Source organism: Pyxicephalus adspersus, chromosome 2, assembly GCF_032062135.1.
Source record: "Pyxicephalus adspersus chromosome 2, UCB_Pads_2.0, whole genome shotgun sequence".
NCBI classification, from domain to species: Eukaryota; Metazoa; Chordata; class Amphibia; order Anura; family Pyxicephalidae; genus Pyxicephalus; species Pyxicephalus adspersus.
This window is the reverse complement of record NC_092859.1, coordinates 148,416,212-148,431,246: the sequence shown is the minus strand read 5'-3', so window position 1 is coordinate 148,431,246 and position 15,035 is coordinate 148,416,212. Positions and strand designations below refer to the sequence as shown.

Here is a 15,035-nt window from a genome sequence, read left to right as displayed (position 1 = left end):
TATACTACCTACAGTGTTGGATCTGATTTATTTCTAGGTGAAACAGGTGTGTAGACCATACATTAAAACATTGGAGACTTTTTGTACAGGTAAACGACTTACCTGTACTTACCCGGCTCTCCTATGATTACACAGTACAATATACAGCCATGCAGCATCTCCCCTTCATTCTTCTAAGTTTCATCCTCCTTCCACTTCAATCTGATGAGTCTACAGTTGTCAGTGAACTTGTTAGACGCGCTGCACGCTCGCAGCTCTGCAGACTGACTACTGTGCTCCTCGCTTAATGACCACATTGTTTGAACCTAACCTGGTGGTTAAGTGAGGACCATTTAAAAATGTTCATCAAGCAATGTTCATGACTTCTTTTAAGAAAAAGTGGGGAGAGAGACAGACCTTCTAAGAAAAAGTGGGGGAGGGAGAGAGAGACCCTGAGAGAGAGAGACCCTGTAAAGGGGTGTTTATAGTGTCCAGAATTAAGTTCACAAAGGATACTACTAAACACAAGAACAGTGGCTTAGACAAAGATGTAACCGGTAGACCGCGATCAATAAACCTGAACACCAGGCAAATGGCTAATATTGATATATATATAAATATGTGAACCAAAAAAGCAAAAAATTTAATTTGCAACTGCGTCTAAGACTTTTATTTATTATTAGTTATTACCTACCCAGCCTGTGATTGGACAGTGTAGGGCAGCATTTCTCAACCTTGTTATCATGGGAAACCCTTGAATTTTCAGGGAACCCCTGCCATAATGACTATAGCCACAGATCACAGTACAGTAACATGGTGGTCATTGGTTAGTATTTCACCCTTACAGATAGTCAAAAGATGTCATTGGTATCTAATAAATTCACTTGCTCACTCTTCTCCTGCCCTGACTCTCTGGAATGGTCTTCCTCGACCTTCGGCTTGCTCCTACTGCTCATTTAAAAGAGCCCTCAACACCCATATTTTCAAACTTGCCTACCCGTCTTGTGCTGTCTTCTAAAACCCTCACTACTTCTCACCACTACAGACCAACCCCTCCTATTGTGTGATACTTTCCCCACCTCCTAGATTGTAAGCTCTTCTGGGCAGTGTCCTCTCCCCCTCCTGTATCTATCTATCTATCTAATCTATCCCTGAATCTTCTTCTAGTGCGTGGTGCTTGTTCAGAATGTAGGAAGCTAAATGAATGACATATGCAGGCACTTATTCCTTCTACTTATTCTCAAACAACTATGGGTTTGGGCTTTCTTGCATCACATTTTCAAACTTTACATGTGTGTGTATGTATATATATTTTGATTTTGGCTGCTTGTAGTGTTGACACTTTACATTTAAATGCCCTGCCCTGCCCCAAGTACATTCAGATATTCAGAGCTGCATATTTTTTTTCCTAAACAAGTTTATTTGTATATAAAACAGTTACAGATAGTATAGAATTATATTTAATTTTACAAGATAAGTGGATGAAAATAGATTTTATACACGCATGGGAAAGTTGATACGTTGTTCAATCATATTATATGAAAGACATTTTATCCCTGAGTTATTACCTTTAAATATTCAGTGACCATATGTGTATTGTGGAATGAAAGAATTCAAAATATTTGTCTTAACTTCAAGAGGATATTGTTAGGGGGAAGTAAGATACATGGGGAGATCAATATGGATATATTGGGGTGGTAGAGAGGTAGGGATAGATGGGAAAAAAACAAAAAACAGATTTTGGTGACGGGATCAAAAAAGAATATAAGATGACAAGTTAAAGGAATACAACTCAGGGTCTTCAGACGGGGACTGGCAGCTCCAAGGTGACCAAATGGAATAAAATTTGTCCATGGTATCTTCTAATTGTGCTATGTAATATTCTTGTGGAATCCAGGAAACACGTTTTGTAATCTCCCTGAAGTTTAAGTAAGGAAACTTCCAGGCCTTCGCTATAGTTTGTTTAGCTCCAGTAATTATATGCTGTGTGCTGCATATATTTTATCGTACCTGAATGAAACTGTATATGGAATTCAGCTACAATTGGACATTGTTCTTACATTTCCCATCTGCATCATAAACGTGCACCATAAACACTTCTGCCATCAGATAAAACACTGCTGCTTGTGATATTATTAGGGTCAAGTGTTACAACTCCAGTTCCCCAGTGGGACTTTTTATTAAGAAATAGGATGTTGGCTTCCTCCTTGTAAACCATTTTACATTGAATCCAGATGTTTTGGGGAAAGCCTAACCAATTAATCTGTCCGAGGATTAAACATGTCATGTCCAGGGTAATTATAAAGTGCCAATTGCACAATCTGACTATTAAAAGCAAATAGGATTATTCTCAAATGTTTGAAATGGTTCTATAAATCCTATCTGCCATGGCCAAGGAAGTCCAAGGTGCTGCTAACCACAAGTGTACTCTTATGAAAAATGTTCTTTGTGCTGACATTTTCTGGCTATAGTCCACATGGCCTTAAGTGTCTCGCTTTGCAAGTACTTAAACATTTATAAATAGAAATGGGTGTAACTAAAAATAACTTGGGTATATAAGAAAAATGATATAGAGGAGGTTTGGCTCTCCAGGTTTAAAGGGATTAGTCACACAAACAATCGTTAAGGGCCATTGCTTAGGGCCCTGTTTATAAAACATAACTGAACCTCAGTAATATTGCTATAAAATGCCAATACATTAATTACAGAGGTGTGCTTTAGAAATGGCAATTATCTGGCCAGCAATCTCATGTAGTAAGCCACCGCAGGTCAGCAAGCCTTGATTATTTCCTTCAATAGCGTCACAACAGCAAGGGCGATCAAGCAAATAGCTGTCAGTCCTTTGCTCTGTAGTTTGTGTTATCCCCGGTTTACCTTTAGATGTGAATAGTCTCTCTGCATCCCCTGCTCTGAGACTGGAGTTATGCTGCAACTAGTGATCAGATTAGTTTTTGACTCTATCCTGCACTACCATTGGTTGCTGGGACTTAATAGCCTATCTGCCCCCTGCCATTGGTTGCTGGGACTTAATAGCCTATCTGCCCCCAGTAATCAGTGCCTGTTGTAGCGTTAAGCTGGGCTCACCTGCTGCTGGTGTGTTATTTTGTTAGATATACTGTTGACTGAGTTTTTCCCTGTGACCCCTGACTCTGCTTAGTCTCTTCCCTTGGATACCTCATCTGGTGGACTGATTACCTGTGAATGACCTCTGGCTTTTTATTATTGACTCTGCTGGACTCTCCTGTACTCCTGGTCCCGTCAGTCCTTTCCCAGATTTCATCCCTTGCATACAGAAGTCCTGATGGCAACTGTGTATTGAAAAGTGCATCTAGCCTCCTGGAGTGCAGTGTTGAACAGTGCAGCGTTGAATTGGGGGACTCGTGTGCACGGGTGGTGGACCAGGGCCTTACATACTTTCTTTGTCACAGCAAAGTCACATTAATTCCAATGAATAAATAAAAAATTCCCAATTAGACTTCATGGTAATGGTATTTCTAGATAGCTCCCTGAGAGATGATTGGTTCTACCTATTACGAGAAACCTAAGTAGACATTTGAAAAGACCCTCACGCTTCAGAGAGTTAGATTTGTCACCAAGTGCAAGAAAAGAACAATAATTCCGCCTTCCCTGCAAAAAAAAAAACACACAAAGGGTGGAAACTTTGAAAGCCGTGCTGGAAGATTCCCAGAGCTTCCCCTGTCAGGAAAAGTAACTGGAAATTTCTTCAATCAATTTCTAGGCCAAGAAGAGGAAAAAGCAAGTATATGGATCCCTTGGGGGTGGACCAAAGGCTGCAGAAGGTCTGGGCTTGTTGGGAGAGCTCGTAATTTTTGTTTCTCTTATATGTGACATCAGATTACAAATTCATCTAGATATTGAGATTCATAATTCTGTTATATATAGAGGGTGTCCCAAAAGTCACTACACATAGTGACTCAAAGTCATAACCTCGCACGGCTCCAAGACTTTTCTAGAGCTGCCCCGACTCTCTGGAATGGTCTTCCTCGTCCTATTCAGCTTGCTCCTACTTTCTACTCATTTTTAAAGAGCACTCAAAACCCAACCTTCAACCTCACCTACCTGTTTTCTTCTGTCTCTTAAACCCTACTTCCCACTATTCCATATCACCCCTCCTATTGTGTGATACTTCCCCAACCTCCTAGATTGTAAGCTCTTCAGGGCAGCCCCCCCCCCCCTCCTATTTAATGTACAGCACTGCATAATATGTTGGCGCTATGTAAATCCTGTTTATAAATATTATTCAAAAGCAGGCTTCCTCTGCTTGTTCTGTGCCAGCCAGCCTGGTAACATAACAAACAGGTAACATGTATTTTCAGAATCAGAGGCCAATACTGGGATCCTCTATGTTTCTGTGATAGGCTTTCATTGGGCCATGTTCCCACTAATGTTTATTGCCAAGGTCATTAAACCACACTGTGCATGCTGCTACATTTATATTGCAGTTAATTGGTGTTTTAATTCATTTGCAAAGATAATAATGCAATTCTATCCATTGCAAAAGCTTTGTACAGCCACCTACATTGGTGGAGCAGGAGAGTAATGGCAGCCCTCATACATCTCTATGGCAGAGTTTCCTGCTCCAGGTGAACACAGACTGCAGAAAGCAGACAGCTGCCCTGACCTTTAATATGTCAGCCCAAATATATATCTGAGGGTGTCATAGAAAACTAAACCGTCCTCCGGTGAGTTATATCACTGCATCTCTCTGACAGACTGATATTTCCCCGGAACTAAAAACAAGCACGGAGGAATGTATGAAGTGCTACACCATAGTCGGATGTTGCTGTTCTCGGTAGCGAAAGGAACCTATTATCATTATGGGGGACTGTATTTAGTGTTACACGGCCGGAATTTGGTGTCCCAGGAGGGGAAGTGAATTGGTTTTCTGTCAGATACCGGAGTGAAGATGATTAAGGCGATTCTGGTGTTCAACAATCATGGAAAACCGCGCTTCATCCGCTTCTACCAGCACTTTGTGAGTCTTGTGTGTATACAGTACAGCCTGGTGTGTGTGTGTGTATATATATATATATATATATATATACACACTGTAATATACACACAGATATGTGTATATAGTTATATATAATGTGTGTGTGTGTAAAGTATTGCCTGGTTTCTGTCCGCTTACAGTACAGCCTGGTGCCGTCCACTTACAGTACAGCTCGGTCCCGTCCGTTTACAGTACAGCTCGGTCCTGTCTGTGTGTGTAAATTACGGCCCGGTCCCCGTGTCACATGGTGTGTTTGTTTTTGTTTCCTGCAGCCAGAAGATATGCAGCAGCAGATTATCAGAGAGACGTTTCATCTGGTCTCCAAGCGAGATGACAACGTCTGTAATTTCCTGGAAGGTGGAAGGTAATGTTGTCACCATACACAGATACATTGTTTATAGAGATCACAGACATTGCCAGTACAAGGGGGCACTCTGCAGGTGATTCTGACCCCCTCGCCCTACAAATTCCATGCACCCCTCAACACCCACCACCTTTCTTGTATATGACTGCGCAGAGCTGAATGTCCCCATACACAGTAAAGCTTGTACTTCCCTTACACCCATATCCTAAATGCAGCCCATGGAAGAAATTTTACACCATATATCCTCCGTTTATTGTATTGCATATCCCAGCCTCAGGGGAAAAATAATAGATAACGCTGCTCATGAAGTGAGGTGGGCTTTGTCTGACTTGCTGCTGCTTCTGTACCCTATCATTGTATTGAGAGTAAGCGATTCCAGGAAAGAAGAGGACCCTGTACAACTGCAAAACTGAAAGCTGGAGGGCAAATTTAAGTTGCTGCTGTCCAATAAACCCAACCACATTACATCCTGAAACATACTGTACTGTATTTGAGGTAAAAAATTCACATGTATATTCCCAAGAGTAATAATCTTGTAAAAGTAAACCGGATCAGTTCTCCTGTCTGCATACAGCCTGGAATATTTACTTTCATTTCCTGTCCCAGATACACAGCAGGAAGTAATAGAGAAGAAATCTTTCCACTGTGAGGAAATATTTCCTGTTAAACATTTGTCACCAATGACCAATCCTGAGCAAGGTTTTACCTCTCACACATATAATTAGAAAAAACGTTTTGCTTTTATTAGAATTAAACAGGATTAATATAGCGCCAACATATTACGCAGCGCTGTACATTCAATAGGGGTTGCAAATGACAGACAGATACTGACAGTGAACCAGGAGGAGGAGAGGACCCTGCCCAGAGGAGCTTACAATCAAAAGAGGTGGGGGATGAATCACACATAATATTGAAGTCTATGTAGTGGCTTGTCATGGTAAAGCTTTTATTGTTATCTTGGTACTATACTCAGCATACCAGCACATTATGACACCCCTACTTCTGAGGTTCCTAACTGCCTTCAGGTCCAGTCCTTGCTCCAGAATCCTCTGGGTTTGCTTATTGGCCAGACTTGTATATTGTAACTCACACACATGCACACACCATACAGGTGCTGGGACTGTATATTGCATCTCAGCCCTTACACAAAACAAAATAAAAGATTTTGTGCAAAGGGGACTTCTAAACACTCCTACTAAAAGACAACATTTAGGGTTTAATTCCAATTTAAAGCAGAACTAAAGTTAAAAAAAAAACCCCACAGATCCCTCGATGGTGCTGGACCTTTCCTTGATCCAGTCCCATGCTGTCCTGGAATTCTTCTTCGACCCGGCGCTTTCATCTTCAGTCTATTTCTGTCTTCTTGCTACGCCACCCGATCTCACACTGCGCAGGTGCGAGATCGGGTGATGTAGCCCGCTGCAAAGGGGAATAAAAGAAAGCAGATCCTACAGCACATGGGTGAGATCACCATCTTTCCCCTTAGTTGGAAAAAATGCCTCTTCTGCACATGCTCGAGATTGGGCATGCGCAGAAGGAGCAAGGGCTCTGCGCTCCCATTCAGTCTTGATCACTGCAGTCAAAATAAAAACACACTTACCTTATCTGTTGGGAGGTTTCTTCGTTTGGTTCCCACGTTGTCCCAGTATCCGTCTTTGGCCAGGCACAAAGGAAGCGCCAGGCTCCGACATCTCTCTTTTTTTGGGTTCTTCCTGCATCACCCGATCTCGCACTGCACAGGCGAGAGATCAGGTGACGTAGATATGGAAAAGGTTGCCGATATCACTGTGCATGCATGAGATTGGAAATTTTTTCTTCCATTGTTAAAAGTGCTCCTTCTGCGCATGCCTCTATTCTGTCTTGATCGCCACGAAAGGAGAGGTGCTGCACCTTTTTTTTTTGCCACCTTTTTATGTAAGGAAAACATTTTGAGTTTAGATCTGCTTTAAAGGGGCTGCTCTGCACAAAAAAAGGGTGTTGCACAAAAAAAATCTTTACATGAAAAGGTAGACAGCCCTTATATGTAAAGAGTTGAGTTTAGGTCCGCTTTAACTTTTGTGACGTTAGTAAAATGTATTTGAATATCTACTAAATGTTAATAAATTGTTTTCATTGCCATTTTGCAGCTTGATCGGTGGATCTGACTACAAGCTGATTTATCGCCATTATGCTACGCTGTACTTTGTCTTCTGTGTGGATTCTTCAGAAAGTGAACTGGGCATTCTGGACCTCATCCAGGTAAAAAAAAAAAAATGCAGATTTTCCTGTGACGCACTCCAGCCATATGCTGCAACTGTAGTAGGCTGTACATGGAGTCTATCTTTTCTTATTTTAATCAGAGGTGCAAGTTGTGCTTCTGTGGAATGGATTGTGTGCAAGATAATGGTCTGCTTTAAAATTCTTTACATTTAAATTATAAAGTCTGAATGGTAGAAAATGGGAATAAAGATGAACAAAATACCTAAGTGGAGGGGCATAATTAGAGAACTGTACAATAATAGGTATTAAATAGGAACATTTATAAAGTCATTTGTTATTCCTAATTACAAGGTTGCTTTAACTGATGGCATATACATCATACACATTGCTAGATTGTATACCTCAATATTAATTGCAGACACTATCTATCATTTTACTTTAGCTAGTCATACAGAGGAAGCCCACACTGTAATTTTGACAGCAATGATTTGCTATCAATGGTGATTAGGGATAAAAAACAGAAAATAGCAGATTTGACTTGGAAGTTTTGTTCAGTCATATGCCAAAGGTTCAAAGTGGTTAAGGGAGTGGACTTGAGAATTGTTAATTTATTAGATACCGTATATACTCATATATAAACCAAAGTACTTTTTACTTGGGGAAAAATACTTTGACTCAAGTATAAACCTATGGCGCAAAATGCATCTGTCCTCACTAACATTAAAAACATTATTTACCACGAATTCCAATAAAAAAAGGCCCATAAATGCATACATGGTGTGTTAGTTTTAATGTATCTAATTAAAAAGAAAAAAAAAGTTTGTAAATTTGTATAAGTTATTATTATTGTTAAACAGTATATAGAGCCAATATATTATGCAGTGCTGTACATTAAATAGGGGTTGTGAATGACAGACAGATACAGACAGTGACACAGGAGGAGGAGAGGACCCTTCCCTGAAGAGCTTACAATCTAAGAGGTGAGGGAAGTAGCACGCAAATATATAGCTGTATGGTAAATTGGGGTTGCAGGGTTTTTGGGAGGGAGCAAACTAGGTAAGGCCCCTAACTTTCAATTGGGGGGGCTCCAAGAATAGCAAGAGGTGCAGGTTGCTGCTCTTTTTTACATTGTAAAATATTTTGTACTTTTGAGCTGGTTATAGTGGGTCATTTGCTTCTAAACCTGTGTGACTTGCCTATCCTCATTCCATCGCAGGGCCCTGCTATCTTCCTTTTTCCTAGAGATAAACTTCAGCCATCTTGATTGGCCATGCTGGGGTGACGTAATTACCGCACGTGGGAGTTATTTCCTGGCACGTGCAAAGGAAGCTGGGATTGCTGTGGTTCCCTGGCAACCACCATTGAGCTGTGCATGCGAGGCTCAGCAATTTTGACCATTCCCAGGCATCAGATCATTTATTGCAGAAAGGGATAACCATCTTCTTTATCCTGTATTCTACAAAGTTCACTTTAAATGATCTTAGTGCATGGTTGTTGGCCAGCAGTAGATGGAGCTGTGTTTTCAGGTAGTGCATTACAAATGCCCTTGTCTTCAACAGCTCTGATCTATCAAACTGGACACATATACAGTTCCAGAACCTGCCACTAGGTGTCACTCGAGTATAAATCCATATTCTTTTTCTAAAGGCATTAAAAGCAATACATTTTGTTTATATTTTAACATATACAGCACCCTAAATTTTCCTTCTAAATCAAGGGCAACAAACTGTTACATTTTCGTGTTTTTTCTGTAACCTGGAGGTAATTGTTGATTGAATAAAACTGAGTATAGTAGGGTCAGGTAAGACCTGAATACGTAACGACAACTCAAGCCTGAATGAAGTATTAACATAATACCAAGTAAAGCGAGGGGCCATTGCAGGAATAAAATCATTCTAGCTGTAAAAAAATGGACTGGGATTTACTGAAATATGTGCACATATCTCTGTTAAGTAACTACAGCTTGATTGGTACATAAAAGAACTGACAGATAATAAACAGAATCAACTAGACCGACTTCTGCCATTTAACAGTTCAGTTTCTTGTATGCATTCGAAATCCAATACCCATTGCCTCTGTAAAGATTTGCATTAGCTCTAGTTGTCTCAGGTAAGTAATTCAAAGAGCAGTCATCATGCACGAAGGGCAGAAACCTACAGCATCAATAGGATTTCAGTTTACAACTTTAGATCAGTGGGAGATGAGTTCTATTTGTATTTATTGGAAGCAACAGTTTGCAGGCCTCTCTCTCTTGTTAATAATATTATTACACAGTATTTTTATAGCGCTGACATATTAGGCAGTGCTGTACAAACTCCATCTAGTCATCTTACTAGCTGTCCCTCAAATGGGGCTTGCAATCTAATGTCATTACCACAGTCTAAGGCCAATTTTAAGGGGAAGCCAATTAACCGAACTGCATGTTTTTGGAATGTGGGGGGAAAGCGGGGTACACGGAGGAAACGCACACAAACACGGCGAGAACCTGCAAACTCCATGCGGATTGTGCCCTGGCCGAGATTCGAACCTGGGACCCAGCGCTGTAAAGGCCAGAGTGCTAACCACTGAGCCATCTGCTTGATTATTACAGATGAGGAAAATACCATTTTACTACTAAATATAAATTGATGATTGTGTGAAATCACTGCAGATTGTTGTGCTGTCTTAAACAAGACGGTGGGAACATTTTACTCCTCAAACACTTTTTGACCAGTGCTATCTATAAGATGTGTAAATATAGATGCTGCAGGCAATCATTTGTGGTCATTTCCAGGCAATAAAGTAATGAACGAGCACTATAAAGACACCACTGTTCATTATATAAAGAGGGGAAGCACCCTATAAGCCCATCATTATTTTTTGTGATCCAGCAGGACGGATCAGTAAACCTTACCAGGAGTAGCCGTACACTTGTAGCTTTTTGCCTATTTCCAACGTTTATCTCTTACAGCAAATATCCAGGTTTCACACTTTCTTCCTGACTGCAGCAAACCTCATAAAAAAAAGAATTATGAAAACCCCACTGTAAAGTTTTTTGTTTTCCTAAGTCAATAAAACACAATTGTCAGATTGTGAATCAAGATAAAACGTTAGCTATCTTTGTAATATATGATTATATGATTTTATGAAAAAAAGATACTGTATCTGTGACAGTGTGAAACCAGCTATAAAGAAATGGACTAGGATTTACTGAAATATATGCACATACCGCTGCTCAGTAACTCTGACTTGATTGGTACAATCATATTAAATCACAACCTAAAGTTCCACTTTTAGGAATACAATAGGATCAGGTAGGTCATTAATGCAGGCCAGACAGGCCATGTCCCTTCTGCAATAATCCCTGCTTTATTAGTCCAGGTATCTGGCAAAGAAAGCAGAGCTGCCAATGCACTGCATCAGCAATGACGGGCAGTATCTGCTTCCCCTGCACGTGCTGGGAATGGTCTCCTTGTGCCTGCACGGGAGTTAAGCTACGTACACACGTCAGATTTTTATATAGATTTTTAAAATCTGCCGTGTGTACAGTCGGTGTCGTCCATCGTCCGGACGACCGACCTGCCGGATCCACGGACGATGGACGACAGCCGATCCTAATGAAAGGGAAGGGGAGAGTGCGCAGCAGGGTGCCGCTCCGTCGCTCTCCCCCTCCCCTCTCCATAGAGCATGAACGGTGCTGTATGTACAGCACCGTTCATGCATCGTGCACTCCCTTGTCGTTGGAAAGGATCATGAAAGATCCTTTCCAACGACAAAAATTGCAAGTGTGTACGCAGCTTTAGGTTGTCTTTGCCAAAGCTCCTTTACAGATCGAGAAGGACAACAAAGATAGCCGCGCCTAATAAAGGATCGGGGTCCGGTGAGTAACAGGTTTAATTCTGCTTTAAAGTAGCCATATACAATAATCTAACCTAATAGTAATTTATTACCGATTCTTCTATCTTTCTTAAAGCGGACCTTAACTCAACATTTTCGCGTTACATAAAAGGGCAGACAACCCTTATATAAAGTAAAAATTCAATGCAAGTGCCCAAAATAAAAAAAAATAAATAAAAAAAAAAAGTGCAGCATTTTTCCTTTCAGTCTTGATCGTTGCAGAGATCAAGACAAAATGGGGCATGGGCAGTGAGATCGGCAATCTTTTTCCACATCACCCTATCTCGCGCCTGCTCAGTGCAAGATCAGCTGATGTACAAAGAAGAACCCAGGAGGAAGGTGAAGAAGATGGCGGTGCCGGACTGAAGAGGAATACTAGGATGACCGGGGGCGAAAATGAAGAAACCTCCCGATGGATCTGCAGGATTGAAGTGGGCTTTTTTTTTTGTTTTGCATTTAGTTCTGCTTAATATTTGATCTGTATGATGACTGAATATTCGTTGGGAGTGCCAATTAAAGTGGACCTATCACCAAAATGTTTGCTTTACATAAAAGGGTAAACAACCTCTTAAAGCAAAGTAAAAATTAATTTTAAAAAAGAAAACAGGGTGAAGCTCCTCCCCTCCTGTTTTTACCACCACATTATGCATCCAAGGAGGCTTCTGGGTTTTTTCCTGTAATGGAAAAAAAATGCTCATCTCACGCATGTGCAGAGAGATCAGCACTGTTTTTTTTTCCCAATTTACAGCGGGCTATAACTCGAATCAGGTGACGTAGCCAGAAGAAGGAAAAAGACTCAGGAAGATGGCAGGGCCTGGGTGAAGTTTGATTACAGTCCAGTACAGGACCCAAAGAGGACAGTGCCAAAGGAATCGGGGTCTCTGCGGAAGTAGAGACTTTTTTTTTTTTTTTTAGTTTTGTTCTGATTTATTAGTTCAAATGATGTTCTCCCCGCCATGTACCCTGATAACCTGACTTCTGGTTGTCAGTTTAATTGTCAGAAGGCTCCCACTGGCTGGCAGTCATTAAGGAGCGCTATCAGGTAAATATTGGCTCTGCTGGTTATGGGCAACCCCGGCTTGAATGATCATTCTTAAGAGGATGATAGTTTACTCGGGTTACTCACCCATTGACTAGTGTTTGGTCGGAAACAGACCTGGCTGTATATTATGCAAAAATTAATGTTCCTTGTTGGGTGAAGTTAGCCTTGTCCTGTTTATTGATTAGTCCTATATAGTGTGTAGGTACAATTAATCGCAAATCAGTAGAACTTTATAGTTTATCCACAGAAAGCAACCTTTTGTATGTTTTTTTTCCCCCAACAGAGGGAGTTTGTGTACAAGCTTAACTCCAATCTATACCTTAATAATAAGAACACCGTGCAGCTTTACACTGACCGAATCTATACATACACAGGGATTGTGAATGGGCATAAACATCCAAATAGATCCGTGTGACTTCATTTCAGATTTCCTCTGTGTATAAAAAAAATATCTGCAAATTACATACTGTCCAAGTAAGTACATTGGGATGTTCCCTGCCATTAGATTAAAAAAAACATAACCCTTGTCATGAAAGGGAGCACAAGGAACAGGGAACCCTTGTCAAAAAGGGAGCACAAGGAACAGGGAAAAAAGGGAAGGAAGGTTGGAGAAGGGTATGGGGAGAAAAAGAAGGGGAAATATACCAAAAAGTGTCCAAAACACTATAATTGCATCATAAGAAATGTTTCATCAAAACAAGGTGGTATATAATTGTCAACCCAAGATGACCATATGTAAGAGAATCTCTCCAATGTATTCTCTTGCAAAGTAATCAAGTTTTCAGTTATTCTTTGAATAATTTCAGAAATTGGTAGGGATCTGGACTTCCAGGCTTTGGTAATAGTTTTTCTCACTGCTGCAAAAATATGAGAATTTAAACAAAATTGTGACTGCTTGGAGGAAGTAGAGGTGGAATAATTTTATCATATATCCCAGGATGCTGTTGGCTGTTCCTTCTGCCCATGCCTGATATTGGGCATACGTCATCAAGGGGCCTTCTTGTAAAAAAAAAAAAATAAATAAAAAAAAAATGATCTCACACATAACTTGTGCTGTGTACAAGTCAGTTTTTGTCAATAGAAACAATCTTTCACGTTCGTTGACATTTACTATGGAGAGAGGAGATCAAGCTAGCGGCACCCGTCTGTGCTCTCCTCCCTTTACTTCCTTCATTCGTGGATCCGCCAGGACAGATCCATGAATAACATTGGATATCCACTGTACACGTCAGCGAGGCAATTATTGGACGAGAATCATCTGACGTATGTATGTAGCCTTACTGTGTGTATTGAAAACAGTGTAAGCAACTTCAGGACAGGATTGAATCTTAGACAGCTGTGCAAGACTTGATGAAAGGCTGGAGGTCTGCTTTAAGGGGATCTGTTGGCAGACAAAAAAATCTTTACAATAATGCTGTGCATTGGAAGAATGTAGATCCTAGTGACACATTGTTCAATTTCATTGTGAAGTACACAAACAGTACTGGATGTATTTTTGCTTCAGTTTCTCACCAAGTAGAAAATGCATTTCAGGATTTGATACAAAATAATAGATGTGTCTTTATAATATAATATTATCATTTTGCTGCCTAAAAGTCCCTGAATTCCACTTCCTCCCATTGTAAGCATTGGTATGGATAGATCACTCCCTCCATCCTGCAGGAAAATGAGAAGAACATTGTAATTCCCTGTCAGCATTGTGATATCTGATGTATAAGAAGCCCTTTGTTTGGAAGACAAGTCATAATCTGAACCTAGATAGAAACAAATTAAATGCTGTTTCTATCCAGCTTTGCAAAATGGCCAGTGCGGGACACTATAAACCTCACCAAAAACAGTATTGCTGCTGAATTGTTCATAGCTATGATGTGATTGGGTGCATAAACCTTGACTTTGAGCCTTTGCAGTTTATTGCTCCTATGCTATTAACAGGCTCCGGTGGTTGGACTTAAATGGTATAAAATTATGACCCTGTCCCTTTTAAAACAGGTCAAAGATTAGGTTCTGTGTCAATGACAGTGAATGTTCTATGGATTGTATAATGGTAACAGGGTTAATACTTGTAGTTATCCTTCAACACTCCACCCATTGCTTTTTCTTTTTCTCCTGTGACTTTGAAATAACTTAAATTTTTTTAGAGTAATCAAAAATAGCAGCAGGGCTACAAAGGGTCATCCTATGCCTAATGAAATCTTTAATCATTGTGTGACTTTTTTAACTGTAAGGGTCCAATCACATCCTTTGATATGAGTCGAAACCTTCTAAAATGAATGCTGTATAGTGGGTTTTTTTTTTTTCAATCCAGGAATTTTTTTTTAGCTGGGTGGAAAGAAATTAGGTGGGTAGTAGGTGGGTGGCACAGCCCCTGTATTGTGACTCAACGGCTGTTTTTGGGTGGTTACTGAAAAGTTCCAAGTGGTGCCCCCGGCTAAAACGGGCTGGGGAGAACACTATATTGCAATGCACTTTGCATTAAAAGTCAATCTGGCCATAACGCATATTATCACAAATTTATGCTCATTGTGACTCGCATTGAAGTGCATCCTAAAGCATTCATTGGC

General features: G+C 40.5%; 1 protein-coding gene across 1 annotated transcript in view; it reads left to right on the top strand.

Annotated features, from left to right (window-relative positions):
* Positions 1 to 4,817: 4,817 nt before the first annotated feature.
* Positions 4,818 to 15,035, top strand: part of AP3S2 (adaptor related protein complex 3 subunit sigma 2) — a 31,583-nt gene continuing 21,365 nt past the window's right edge. The window contains exons 1-3 of the mRNA XM_072402738.1: positions 4,818 to 4,975; positions 5,266 to 5,357; positions 7,484 to 7,595. Of these exons, the coding sequence (XP_072258839.1) occupies positions 4,907 to 4,975; positions 5,266 to 5,357; positions 7,484 to 7,595 (273 nt within the window). The 5' untranslated portion in view covers positions 4,818 to 4,906. The remainder of the gene's footprint in view (positions 4,976 to 5,265; positions 5,358 to 7,483; positions 7,596 to 15,035) is intronic.